The 13373-nt window shown below is 33.4% G+C and overlaps 1 protein-coding gene across 1 annotated transcript; it reads right to left on the bottom strand.

Moving 5' to 3' along the window:
• Positions 1-4098: 4098 nt before the first annotated feature.
• LOC118746217 (E3 ubiquitin-protein ligase CBL-like) lies at positions 4099-11550 on the bottom strand. The gene is made up of 6 exons (XM_036480042.1): positions 10681-11550; positions 9769-10059; positions 9596-9712; positions 9403-9527; positions 9210-9331; positions 4099-7482 (listed from the first exon to the last, which is right to left on the bottom strand). Exons 1-6 carry the CDS (start codon positions 11226-11228, stop codon positions 7345-7347), a joined length of 1341 nt encoding a protein of 446 aa, XP_036335935.1. The 5' UTR covers positions 11229-11550; the 3' UTR covers positions 4099-7344.
• Between the last annotated feature and the right edge of the window lie 1823 nt (positions 11551-13373).

Genomic DNA, 13373 nt, shown 5'->3' with positions numbered 1-13373 from the left:
AAAAAAGGGTAAATAAAATATTCACAGCATCATTGCAAATTGACCAGTTCTAAATATGTATAGCAGCACAATAATGGCAGTATTAAATAGGAATTTCGTTCACACCTTGTCAAGTTTGGTTTGAAGACAAACAGCTTTCGTCATTGTGCCTGAAGACGGCATATTTCGTTTTTATTTATAGTGTTTTTTCCTAATATTGTAGGTTAAAAATTTGCAAGCGCATACATACAGTCAGTCAATAAAGTTTAGGTACAGCGATTTTTTTTACAATACGGACAACTATTTTTTAAATATTTTATTTTTCTCTAATTTTTTATAAAAGTATCGTTAATTCTACAATAAAAAAAAAAAAAATAATCAGAGTTCTAAACCTTGTGTAAAATTAAAGAAAATTCTGTAAAAATGCATTCTAATATTGCACTTTTTATTTAGACTCTTTAGAAAAAAGTTGAGTTTTCAGTTTTTAGCGCATAAAATGTAAATAAAATGTAAAAAATTTGGATGTAAATTTGCCGAAAAAAAAATAGTGGCCGGTATTGCACTTTCTGCAATGCGCTTTTAAGGTCCTCTGCATAGATGAAAAGCATTTGTATGGCGAAAAGCATATACTGAGTTTGGGCAAAAAAAAAATATACACGAAGGCAGTTAAGGCCCGTCTACATACAGCTTTGGTCAAATTTATTTTCAAATTTTTAATCAAATTCGGGCAAGAGATATCTATTTCATGCAATTATTGATATGAAATATTAATTTATCTGTAGCTAGTATGTTTATTTAGTGGTCAAAGTATTCGCTGCGAAGCGTTCATTGTAGCAAGCACTGGCCAACGCAACACCAAAGTTGTTTGTGGACGAGCCTTAAAACATAAATGTAGTTTTGTGTGCAGAGGTTGGAAAGTTACTTTTTCCTAAAAGGACGGGCCAAGTTTAACTATCTCAATATTGTAAAGGAGAATGTTAAGAAAAGTTTTTCATTCTATCAAGACAACAATCTAAACACACCTCAATTGTAGAAAAGCTTTGGCTGATTCGCAACTGCTCCAACAACCATCGTTCGTAAAAGCTTTAGGGCCGGCTACTCAATGTCTGATTACCACTAACTACAGGTTAAACATCGTTAGCGACGTTACCGACTGCCTGTTATATGTTAGGAGGCCATCTCATCGATAACGATGTTTAACCTGCAGTTAGGACCGGTTGCTCAATGTCTGATTAGCACTAATCGGAGGTAGAAGCTCCGGTTAAATACAACGATTGCTTTATCGATCACATATTATATCGATCACATGTTATATCGATAAAGCAGTCTGATTCTTTATTTAATGAGAGGTGTAAAGTAGGGCTGCTTGTGATCTAAACAAATGCTCAACTGACGAACCCGCTTTCGCAATCTTTTTTCTCAAACCCAGTTACAAATACAACGTCGCGCTCTTGCGTGATCTTGTATTGTCGGTTCACGAGTTTTAACCAGACATTAGGTCCACTTCTTATATTTTCTGACTAAAATCTAAAGTGTCAAAATGCACGAGCATAAGCAAAATGCGCTCACTAGAAGAGAATAACAGGAAAAAGTAAAGGAACACATAACACCAAATTTTTAGTCCAAAGAATGGCAACAACAAAACTTATGTCAAATAATAGTCCAGTTATGCATACTTAGCGTTGCATGAGAGTTGTCACATAAGAATCTGTTAAATAGGTTTTGCGTGAAAGCGGTTACCCAGCGCATAGCACTTAACATGTAGAATTCGGTTGGGTTTTGACTTTTACGTAAAAATGGTATAGCAGTGCAAGTATGCACAACTGGGCTCTAAAGGCTCCGTTATGCATACTTAGCGTTGCATGAGAGCTGTCACATAAGAATCTGTTAAATAGGTTTTGCGTGGAAGCGGTTACCCAACGCATAGCACTTAACATGTAGAATTCTGTTGAGTTTTGACTTTTACGTAAAAATGGTATAGCAGTGCAAGCATGCACAACTGGGCTCTAAGAATAGAAATGTATGTACAAAACACATTCACACAAGCACAGGCACAATAAACACTTATTATATCAATTATTTTTTGCCTCCTTCCTTTTATTAATTCACTCTTTTTAGTTTTTAGACTATTCTCACTTTTCGTGTACTCTTCAATTTCCGTTAATTTCAATTCAGTTGAGTTTGACACTTTTCAAGATCAGTTTAGAGAATAAATTGAATATGGCACAGGTTTTAAAATTTATCTGCCCTTCAAACACATTTTTTTTTTCAGAAACAAATTTGTGCTTAAAGGGCAGATAAATTTTAAAACCCACTTGAGGAACCGGCTCTTAAGAATGTATTCAGTAAAAACTTGCAACTTTCCAAAAAAATCAACTATCTCACGTGAAAACTGGTTTTTACGATAAACTGTTAATTTGCAGTAATTATATTTACACTCGCGCCTTAAAATGACTACCATTATGAGAATTTTCAAGTTGAAATTAACGAGACAAAACTGTCCAAACATTCCTTTTCTCATGTTACCTTAGGAAATTGCTTATGAAAAGCTTTGGTAACCATTCATCTTACATTTTCCGTTTCTTGATTTGGAGAATAAATCAGTGAGCTGTTCGTAATAATTAAATTTTTTTCCGAAATTTTTGCAAATTGTTCGTTCGCGCGCTTTGGACATTTTTTATCTTTGAGAGAAAGTCGTAGTACTTTAATCTCCAACAATTTGCTGAAGGATAGTGATTACTGAAAAACTAGGCGATTGGATCCGATATTAAAAAATTTGTATTTACAAACTTTGGCATTGGCCCCAAATGTCCGGTCTCTAATCTTCGCTGCTGAATTGATAAGCGTAGTAGCGTTTGTGGATGGACGTTTATGTATGTAAGGTTAGTTAAGCTTGGCTATGATCTTAATGGACCCCTCACATTGAAGAAAGTGGATTGTGGAATGTCTGAGTTATAGAAAATTAAGAAAATTAATTCGTGTAAAAAAATGTGGGTTGCACATATGATTTATCATAAAAAATTAATACACCTGCTTTCGTTTATGGATTCATTATTACATCTCTGTAAGAAAAAGTTGCAATCATAACCGCAGGGGTGCACAAATATTTTAAATATCACCTTCGATGTGCATTTTCAGCAAGGTTGTGCCAGTGTAGCAAATACAAGCTTTGCAAATTCCCATCAGTGTTGCTTTTATTATGTGCCTTAAAAATGCATGTGAAAAAGTAAAGTCGGAATTTTTATGCTCTCACCCCAAAGAACATATTCCCAATTTTTTTTTTATTTTGAAATCAAAAAATATTTAGAGGTCGCTCAAAGCGCCCAAAGGTTTCCAGGTATTTTACATGGGGAAAAAGCAATTTTTCGTAGAAATGGTATAGAATTCTTAAAAACCACTATTTTTCTATCGAAAACCCCTGTTTATCTGCAGAAGATTCCCAGTAATAGTAATAAGCAATTGTTTATTTAACCGTTTTTTCATCGCAACTATAATTTATAGGTCCGCCAAAAACCCACAAAAACTCCGAAAAATGCGATGAGGAGACCAATAAAAAAACGTTAGTATTAAAAAATGGTTAAATAAACAATTGGGTATTATAATTGGAAATCTCCTGCAGACAAACAGGATTTTCCGATAAAAAAATAACGAGTTTTAAAAATTCAATACCAAGGGTACTTTTTTCGATATAGAACAATCTTAGGGGGTGAGCATTACAATTCCGATTTTACTGTTTTTGGACCACCCTAGTGTACATAAGTATGTATTCAATAACAGCTGTATAACAATTCTACTGGAAAACCGATTCTTACCAAACTTGGAAACCTGTGTAATATTTCCAAATATATAGTTACAAAAATGAATATTCAAAATTGGGGATTATGAAAATAGCTAACAATTTGTTTTTTTTTTTAACTAATGTATGTACAAAACTTCAGAGACTAATAGCCAGTTTGGCCAGCAATTTAAATGGAAAATAATTTTTAATTTTTTGCAAATCTGCATATAAAATACAAAGAACTAAAATCATTTTCCACATAAATCGCTTTCGTGAAACGGGCTATAAAATAATATTTCATAAAATGCATGCAGAGGCAAAAAAATAATAAATAATACAAACAAAAACTTGGAAGAACACTTTCAACGTTATTTAGATTTATTTGCGTAATATTTTTTTTATGTACGTTTTACTAGAACAAAACTATTAATAATCATAATTATTTAATATGGTTGTATTAATTTATTTAAAATAATTCTAATAAATTTTTCTTTTAAAGTTAACATAACATATAATTATTGTAGGTTTAAGCTTTATTTAAGTATTTGCTTTTAGCGTAGCTATTTATTTTATTTTACTTTTTTGTCATTTTCATATGGATTTCACCGACGCCATCGTAGTCCAATTTTTGTGAGTACCATGAAAATGCAATCACTGAACCCGAATTGCTGCGATCGTACATATGTTTTGAAAGTATTTGCTACGTTCGTAGCTATTCGAATTTCGATAAATCGGACTATCGATTATTGCAACAGAAAAGTCAAAGGGGCAATATATTTTTGCCTTCATATTGTTTTGTTGCGGCTAACCAGCTAATTTGAAAAAATAAAATAAATAAATAAATTATACACACATTTTTACATACGTATGAATGTAGGTAGACACTGCGATCTACAGCATACCACAATATACATATCGATGTATGTACATATGTGCATATTTGGCTCTTGAGCTAAAAAGAAGTTACGGATTAAAATTGGAATCCTCATTATATGAATTTCTCATTATATATTAATTTATTTTTGCCTCTAAATAAACCGATATAACTAGCCTGAAGTTAACGTTTTTGTAGAGATGCGGAACTAAAACATATGACCCTCAAAATCATTTTAAGAAAAGTTTATTGTATGGGCTGTGTATTGCAGTTATAAGAAAGTTTAAGAGATCACTGAACAGAAAAAATCCAATTACTTTCTAAAGTTTCCATCGTATGACTCCAAGCTAGCAAATATTTTCTTTGTTTGTCTCAAAGAAAGAGTATCTCTCTAAAAAAAAAACAGAAATATATTTAATAAAATAAAAGGGGTTAACAGTCTTATTTGTTTGTTTCATTTGTTATTATGCTTAAACAGCATTAGCAAAATGTTTACGCAGCGAACTATACACTTGGCGGTATATACTTTGATGATGAATGTTCTATTTATTAATTGCTGTTAAAGAGATATTGCTTAGGTAATATATGCGATGCATGTACATACAATAATGTGAATGTACGTTTAATTACTTTACACATGATTTGAATATTCTTTTGTGTCAAGAACGAGAGCTAAGTATTAGAATAGCAGAATGAATGCATAAATAACAGACTTTAAGCCAAACAGTGTTGGACACTGGCAGCGGAGTGTACACTATCCAAAAATAATTTTAACAACTTTATAGAAAATTTTAGGAAAAAACACGCGAAATGTTCACAATAGTATGATATACATATACATATAAGTATGTATATGTGTGTAAATACGTACATAATATGTACCTATAAATGAAACGTACATTAAAGTATGCAAATTAGAAGGGAGTACGATATGCCTAGCATGCAAATCTTGAAAGATAAGTATATCTACAAAAGGATTATATGTAGAGTAATGATTTCTGAATCAAAATTTTTCGCTGCCAATGCTCAACGAACGACTCATACTTATATTTGTTCGTAATTCCTTTTGCAGCATAACATTAAAATATGAATATGTATGTATCGTAAATTAATTGCTACTTATTTATCTTTGGAGGTTTGTTCATAAAAAATAAAACTAGATCAAACAAAAAATTAAAATAAAAAATAACAGGGGTTTCTTGGCTAAACGTCTGAAAACTTGTAAAACGAGTGTAATATATGTATATTTTATTAGGCAAATTTGGACCAATATAACTGATTTTCTTTTTTAATTAGAACCGTTATTTTTGCATAATTTAAACAATTTTGGTTGATTCAAAAAGTACACTTGATCCTTTTGTGCAACGAGGCTTAATGCTTTTTGTAAGCATTTTTTTACTTCATGTTTCATTACATTATTTAAGAGCATGTTTTCAAAAAAGCAATGTAGAAGCAGTTTTAGTGCTTGATGGCGGTCTATTTTCAATCTAAAAATCTTATTTTTAAGATGTCAATAATTTACTGACAAATAGATTTGTACAAATAAGTATATCTGTAGCTACCCAGCAAAAATATAGCAGCGCTTCCAAAGGCAATGGAATGAAGATATATTTTTTGCTTCTTTTTTATTCATTGGTATTACCATCAAAGATATGGCCATGTTAAATCAATATACGAAAGAAATGATAGCAAAGGGATTGATTTATTTTTTCACCATTCCATGTTCACTTCTGCGATCAGAAAGTTTTTTGCTGGATATTTGATAACCATAAAAAATATGATATAGATATATTTTCGATTATTTATTCAAGTGTCGTTCTCAGGAATGTTAGTTAACACTAGCACTAAAAGGATCAAATATACTTAATGCAAAATTAATTATGCAAATCAAACTGCAGATTTTAGAATTATTTGCTTTATACAATTTGAAGCATCTTAATCCATTTAACGCATTTAAACCACAAATGCCTTCGTGAAAAAAATTATGTTTTTGTTTAGATAGAGCACTTTTACATTCTTACATAAAATATATATTTTGGAATAAATATGCATGTGTATAATAGCACGTAAACATTCATAGTTCAAATCAAAAAAACTTCAACTTAACAGATAAACATTGTTAAATACGAGCTAACTAAACAATAATAAATAATAATGTGAAATTTGTATGGGCGCATTTAGTGTGTATATGTATGAGTGTATAATAAATAGATAATACAGCAACTATTTACAGAAAGGTTTATAAAAAGGTTTGTGTGTTTCATTTGATCAAACAAAACTATGCCTCCCTCTCAAGATAACTACCAACAAGAATAACAAACAACCAATCACACCTTTTGGAATTAGAAACTCTGAGGAAGTTTTGTGGATTTTATAAATTTTTTTTAGTACCTTTTACATAGATTTTGATCACATTATAAATTTTAGTGCAACAAAAAATAATCAATTGGTACTTTTAATTAAACTTCATGCTCTTTTCTCGTTTGAGATCACATACGAACTAATGAAACTCATAAATAGCAGTAGTAAGTTCAGTTAAATTCATTGTCATGTACGCCATTTACGCCAAATTTAGTGTTAGTACTACAGACCGGGTAAATTCGTTTACTATCGATTTTAACTTTTCACGCCGATTGGTTGTTTGAAATTTTTTATATTTTGGTTGGGTTACTTGCGATGCGCGTTAAAAAATCTAGAATAAGCTACTTATTATTTATACCTCTGTATCGTCATCGTCGGTATTTTGATGACGGCCATTCGTCGAATTTCGGTTGTGCTGTTTTCGCGGATCGAAAGCATCCACTACAATTTGTTCGGTGCCCTTGATTTCAGCACGGCAGAACGGACAACCCTGCAATTAAGCAAAAAAGTATCAATTAATATCAAGTAGGACCATCAATGCAAATGAATAAAAACTTGAAATTTTATTGTACAAGCAAAATACTAATAAATCTCGTATCTATACATAGTATAAAGGAAAGTCGAGATTTTTTGTACGCGGTAATCTCGAAAACTACTGAACGGATTTTGACGAGATGTTCTCTAATATACTCTGTATCGACAGGAGAGGGATCTTCTTTTACTTCGAATTTTAATAGGGTGGCCACCTGTCTAAAAAACTATAAGATCCGCACCGTTCGTTGGATTACAAAAGATGAGGTGTCAAATGAACTGGATTGGCCTCTAGAAAAGCACTAATATTTTTTTAATAGGGTTGCCACCTGTTAATAAAATTACCATATTCAATCATAATAAGCGTAAGCATCAGTTCTGCACCGTCACTGTCAAACGAAAAGGCTTAGCCTCTAAATGCGCAATAATGTATTTGTTTTCTGAGTAGGGTTGACACCTATTAAAAAGTTAAAATATTTTCGCCGTTCGTTGGAGTATGTACAAAAACTTTATTTTTTTAAGTAGGGTTGCCGCCTATTTAAACATACTATTTTCTATACTTAGTATAAAGGAAAGTTGATATATTTTGACCACGCCACTGAACGGATTTAGACGAAATTTTGTATGTATAATCTGTATCGATAGAAATTTTATCTTTAGTACGTTGAGTTTCTATACGGTTGCCACCTGTATAAAAAATTATAAGACCCGCACTGTTCGTTGGATTATCAGAGATGAGGTGTCAAATAAAATGGCTCGGCTAAGTGCCAATAATGTATTACTTTTTGAGTAGGTTTGCCACCTATTTAAAAATTACTGTTTCACTCGAACATGGTATGAATACAAAAAGGGAGATGTGAAGTGAAAAGGCTTGGCCTCAAGATAATCTATTATTTTTGAGTAGGGTTGCCACCTTTCTAAAAATAATAAGATTTAAAAAGTTCATTGGACTAAAAAATAAGGTATCAAGTGAGGGAATATGGTCTCCGGATAAGCTTTTATTTTTTTAAAGGGGCTGCCACCTATTTAAAAATTAATATCTAACATATAATTTGTGAAGGCGCTCTTTCTCCAAAATAGTGTTTTTTTTTTTTGTTAGGTGCTATATTCAAAAAAAGCGTAAGGAGCTGATGCTTTTTTTGTTTGCATATGAGAGCGTGTATGTACATAGACTACATTTGTTGGGCTTTCAGTGAGAGACAGAATTTACAAATCAGCTGTGCCTACTTTGATGTTTTTATTTCATTAGGTTCACGTACATATATACAAGTAAAATACTTATCCTCATGATGTGTAGTAATGTATTATTTTTCTGAGTAGGGGTGCCACCTGTTTAAAAACTACAAGATCTTCACCAACCATTGGATAAAAAAATGAGATACCAAATGAAAATGCGTGGCCTTTGCATGTACAAAAGCTTTAAGTTTTTTGGGTAGATTTGCCATCTTTTTAAAATTACTATCTTCTATACATAGTATAAAGGAAATGCGAGATATTTTAACAACACTTGTAAATATAGTTCAAAAGACGACTTATATTGCCATAATGCTGAATTTACACTACGCTTTGAAAAACTATGTACACACATATATGTATTTCTCTTATGACCTACATAATCTTTACGTTTGTTAAGTTGACCTAGTTAAAATTTATTTGTATAACACTGTGGCTTAACCAATTTCTTACCTGTCCTTCTGAGTCGACTTGCCAAGATGTGAGGCACGGCGTGCATAGTAGATGCCCGCAAGGCTCAATGCGGATATCCTTATCATTCTCCGCACATATTTTACACAATTGAAATGTGCTACCTGTTGGATCGAAATTTTTTTAGTTGGGTTTGTTACCTAGCGTTTCTTCTTTATATATGTATATAACATACCCATTTCGCAGTATAGCTCATATTGTTCTTGTGTAACTGTAATATGATCTTCCGTAGGACTCTGCACTGCCGATGATAGATCGGGGTTACAAGCTTGACCATCCGGGTACAAATAAAACCCCTCCCTATAATAAATTACATATTGCATCCAAATAGGGATTATTTCGAAAATGTAACGAAAATGGAAACCCACCTGTGACCATCTAACAATGCTTGACACAATGATTTGTTTTGCGGTATGGTTTGCAATATTTCACCATCGGCGGTAACGTACCCTATCGCCCACTGCCCGAGGCGAGTACATGATAATCTGCATAAATAAATGTTAGTGATACATATCAATAAAATAGAATATTAATAACCTACCTGAACACATAGCTACCAGCCTTGTGGATGTAACGCTGCAATCGCGCTTTAACTTCGTCGTAAGTCAGAAACGCTACATATCCAGGGTGTGTGACAGCCAATATTTGCCAATTACGTAGCAGCGTTACCCACGGTTGAAAGAGTCTCGTAAACACGTCAAATTCAAAATTTGAAATATAATCGTTGCACGTTAAATCTATTGTGGTTTTTAGGGCCATTGCTTCTAGACCAGATGATATAGGATGTACTTTGTTCAACTCTTGTCGAAAGATTTTCCATGGGACCAAAGTACTGGAAGCATTTATCAAATTTAAATTTATAACAGAAGTTAAAGAGTGAACTATTATTTCAGTAGAAATCTAGTAGTATCATTTTAACTCTTGGCGAAAGATATTCCATGGGTCCATAGTACTGGAAGCATTTATCAAATTTAAATTTAATAACACAAGTTAAAGATTGAAATATTATTTCAATTTAGTATTAATTCTTACCTAATTTCAAAAGGAAATTTATACAAAAAAAAAAATATTTTTTTAAATGATGTGATCACTTAAATACGCTCTGTTTTGGGAATCATGCTGTCGTTATAGTTATTTTTTTATGTGTTATTTTGTGTACCCGTAGTTTTGGTCAGTTTATTTTCTTTTGGAAAGTTTGGAAAACCTTTGTAATAATAATAATGATAGATTGGCGCTAACACATTCACATGTTAGGGTTTGGCCAAGCTGCTCCTTAGAAATCCTTAGAGCCAACGTTAAAATCGGTACATAGGGAAATAATCGCATTAACAAGCAAAGTAAGAATTGTAATGGTCTTATTTTTGTTTTACAATGAGAATTTCTAACTTATTTCCTTTAATTTGAATGGACAAACCTTTGTAGTTGGAAATGTTTCATGTATACTGTTTTTTACCTGTTTCCAAAGTTGAGCTTCCAAAACTCAGCAGCATCTGCCTTTGTAATTCGAAATTGATCACCGGCAAATACTCCATTAGGGAATATCGCCTTCAGTTCGCTAAGCATGTGCGAAAAAACTAAACTAAGCTTAGTCAAGTTTCTTCGATAATGTGAGTTCTCATCAAACATTTTCTCCTTTCCTTCCTTAAACAATTTGATGGCCTGTTTGCACTTGCGCATCAGGTTGTTAATGAAAACATTGAAGTGTTCATTGGCATGTAAGACATGCATCTGATCCTCATTCTTCGAGTATATGAGACGCAATCGCTGATACGTGTCGGGCAGTATGTCCAATATGAAGGGGGGACTATTTTTTAAATTCATTTTGGGCTGCTGACACAGCTTTACAACTTTGTCCATTAACTTCCATGTTTTCTCTAACGTTTTCTTATCAGTGGATAACCGCTGCTGTGTACATGCTTCGGAGAACGCACCTTGTATTTTGGAGAAGAACGAATTTATATTCTTCGTTTGCTGTATGCGACTAGTGCGACTCGTCGCCATCTTTTCACATTTGACTTTCCGGGGTCGGGGTCGGGGTTGGGGCGCTGAACTGCCTCAGCCGCGACGCTGACGTTGCTCACAATAGCTGCAGACGGGTGTTTCTTCTTCTTCCGCTGCCTCTGCTATTGCGGACTGCTTCCTTTCTTGCAATTGCTCCAACCAATTTCACTAATTTCAGCTTTCTCCAACTCCAAATACAATCTATAGTTTCACATTCGCCCTTTGCTCACTATATGGGGCGAATTTTGAAGCCCAATTATTCCTTTTTGTCGATTTATAACACGAAAATCAAAAAACGTCGCCTTTTGCTCTTGGCAAAGAATATGAGTCTGATTTTTCAATGAAAAACAATTACCATTGCTGCATATCAGCTAGCTCTATCTGTGCTCTTTTATCACATTCGATTTTAAGGAGAAGCAAAAGTTGCAAAACAGAGAAAACCACAGATCACTCAGAGTTGCACTTGTGAAAGAAGGGTTGCTATAACTATAGCTGCAATTTGCAATCCGAAAGAAAAATTGCAGTTGGTAACGCGACACAAAGACAGTGTTCGTTTTTATACCCGAGCGCACGTGTGCACAAGGGTATTATAACTTTGTTCACATAACGGTTATTTGTAACAGGCAAAACGAATCGAGATAGATATAGACAAATTTACAAATAAATGATCAGAGAGAAAAGATAAATCGATTAAGCGGTAACTGTCTCTCTGTCCGTCCGTCTACGCACACGATAACTCGAGTAAAAATTGAGATATCTTAACAAAACTTGGTACGTGCACTTCTTTTGGACGTAGGACGGATGGTATTGAAAATGGGCGAAATCGGACAATAACCACGCCTACCCCCCATATAACGGTAATTTTCGGAAATACGAAAACTGCGATATTTTAGTAACAGCTGGAGATAATTCACTCAAAACTGATATTTACAATGATTTTTAGACGAAAAATAAGAGTATTAAACATTTTTGGAAAATGGGCGTAGCCACGCCCACTTATGGTTACATGTGTATATCTTGGTAACCGCTGCACCAATTTCTTCCAAACTTGGCACAGTTGTTGGTCCTGGTACAGCATACTAAATTCGGACAATAACCACGCCCACATCCCATATAACGGTAATTTAGAGAAATTCGAAATCCTCGATAAATCAGTAAATATTAAAGCTAATTTATTCAAATTTGATGGTTGCAACAATTCTTTACCAAGAAATACGTTTATGATAAAATTTTGGAAAATGGGCATGGCACCGCCCACTTATGATCACATATATGTATCTCGCTAACCGTTCTGGCAATTTGTACCAAATATGAGTTGCGATCCCGTACGAGTCCGGACTAGTCAGAAATAGTCAGAATCAGTCAGATTTTACTGGAAATCAATCCCGTACTCGGTTGTCTGACTATTAAGAGACAAAAAAGAGTATATACGGTTCTCTCTCTGTCAGAAGTTACCAGTTTTAGTCCGAGAATTTTTTGCTGGTAAATTCTGGTAAATGTGTCAAACGATCAGCTGTAGTGTGTTTGGCAACCAAACTGTAAACAAAAGAAAAGTGCACTCTGCTAATTTATGTTGAAAAGTATTTAATTACTCGTTTAAGTGGATTTTAATGAATTTGAAAGTATTTTTGGTTATTTACATGTGTGAGCTGAGTGTGTTTACATACAAAATAAGCAAAAATTTAAAACCAAAATTTGGAGGTTATGTTGAAGTTGACAGAAGTTACCATTTTTTACTAGAAAGCGATCCCGTACTTTTCAATGTTACTCTCTCGCTCTGTGCGAATTTTTATTTTTTGACAGTTTTACTAGTCCGAGTCCGAGGAATACGGGATTGCACCTATGGTTATTCTGCTTGCCATTCAAAAGCAAACCGTTGAAAATTATTGAAATCGGACTGAAATTGCGGCCGCTTTTCATATAACGGTAAATTTCAGAAATGCTTGAAATTTCAATATTTCGATATTTAAGGACACTAATTTACTCAAAATTTTACACCCTGGCTTATCATGTAGCGGTAGCTTTCGGAAAGGTCGAAAATATATATGTAATACTTGCGCCGGGTATTTAATGTTCGGCTCCGCCCGAAGTCAGACTTTCTTACTTGTTTATTTATTATTTTTCGTGACAACCAACAATTTGAAA

Source organism: Rhagoletis pomonella, unplaced genomic scaffold, assembly GCF_013731165.1.
Source record: "Rhagoletis pomonella isolate Grant_MI unplaced genomic scaffold, Rhpom_1.0 Rhpom_scaffold_00010, whole genome shotgun sequence".
In the NCBI taxonomy this organism is placed as follows: Eukaryota; Metazoa; Arthropoda; class Insecta; order Diptera; family Tephritidae; genus Rhagoletis; species Rhagoletis pomonella.
Note: the sequence above shows the minus strand (reverse complement) of the source record. Positions and strands in the feature narration are given on the sequence as shown.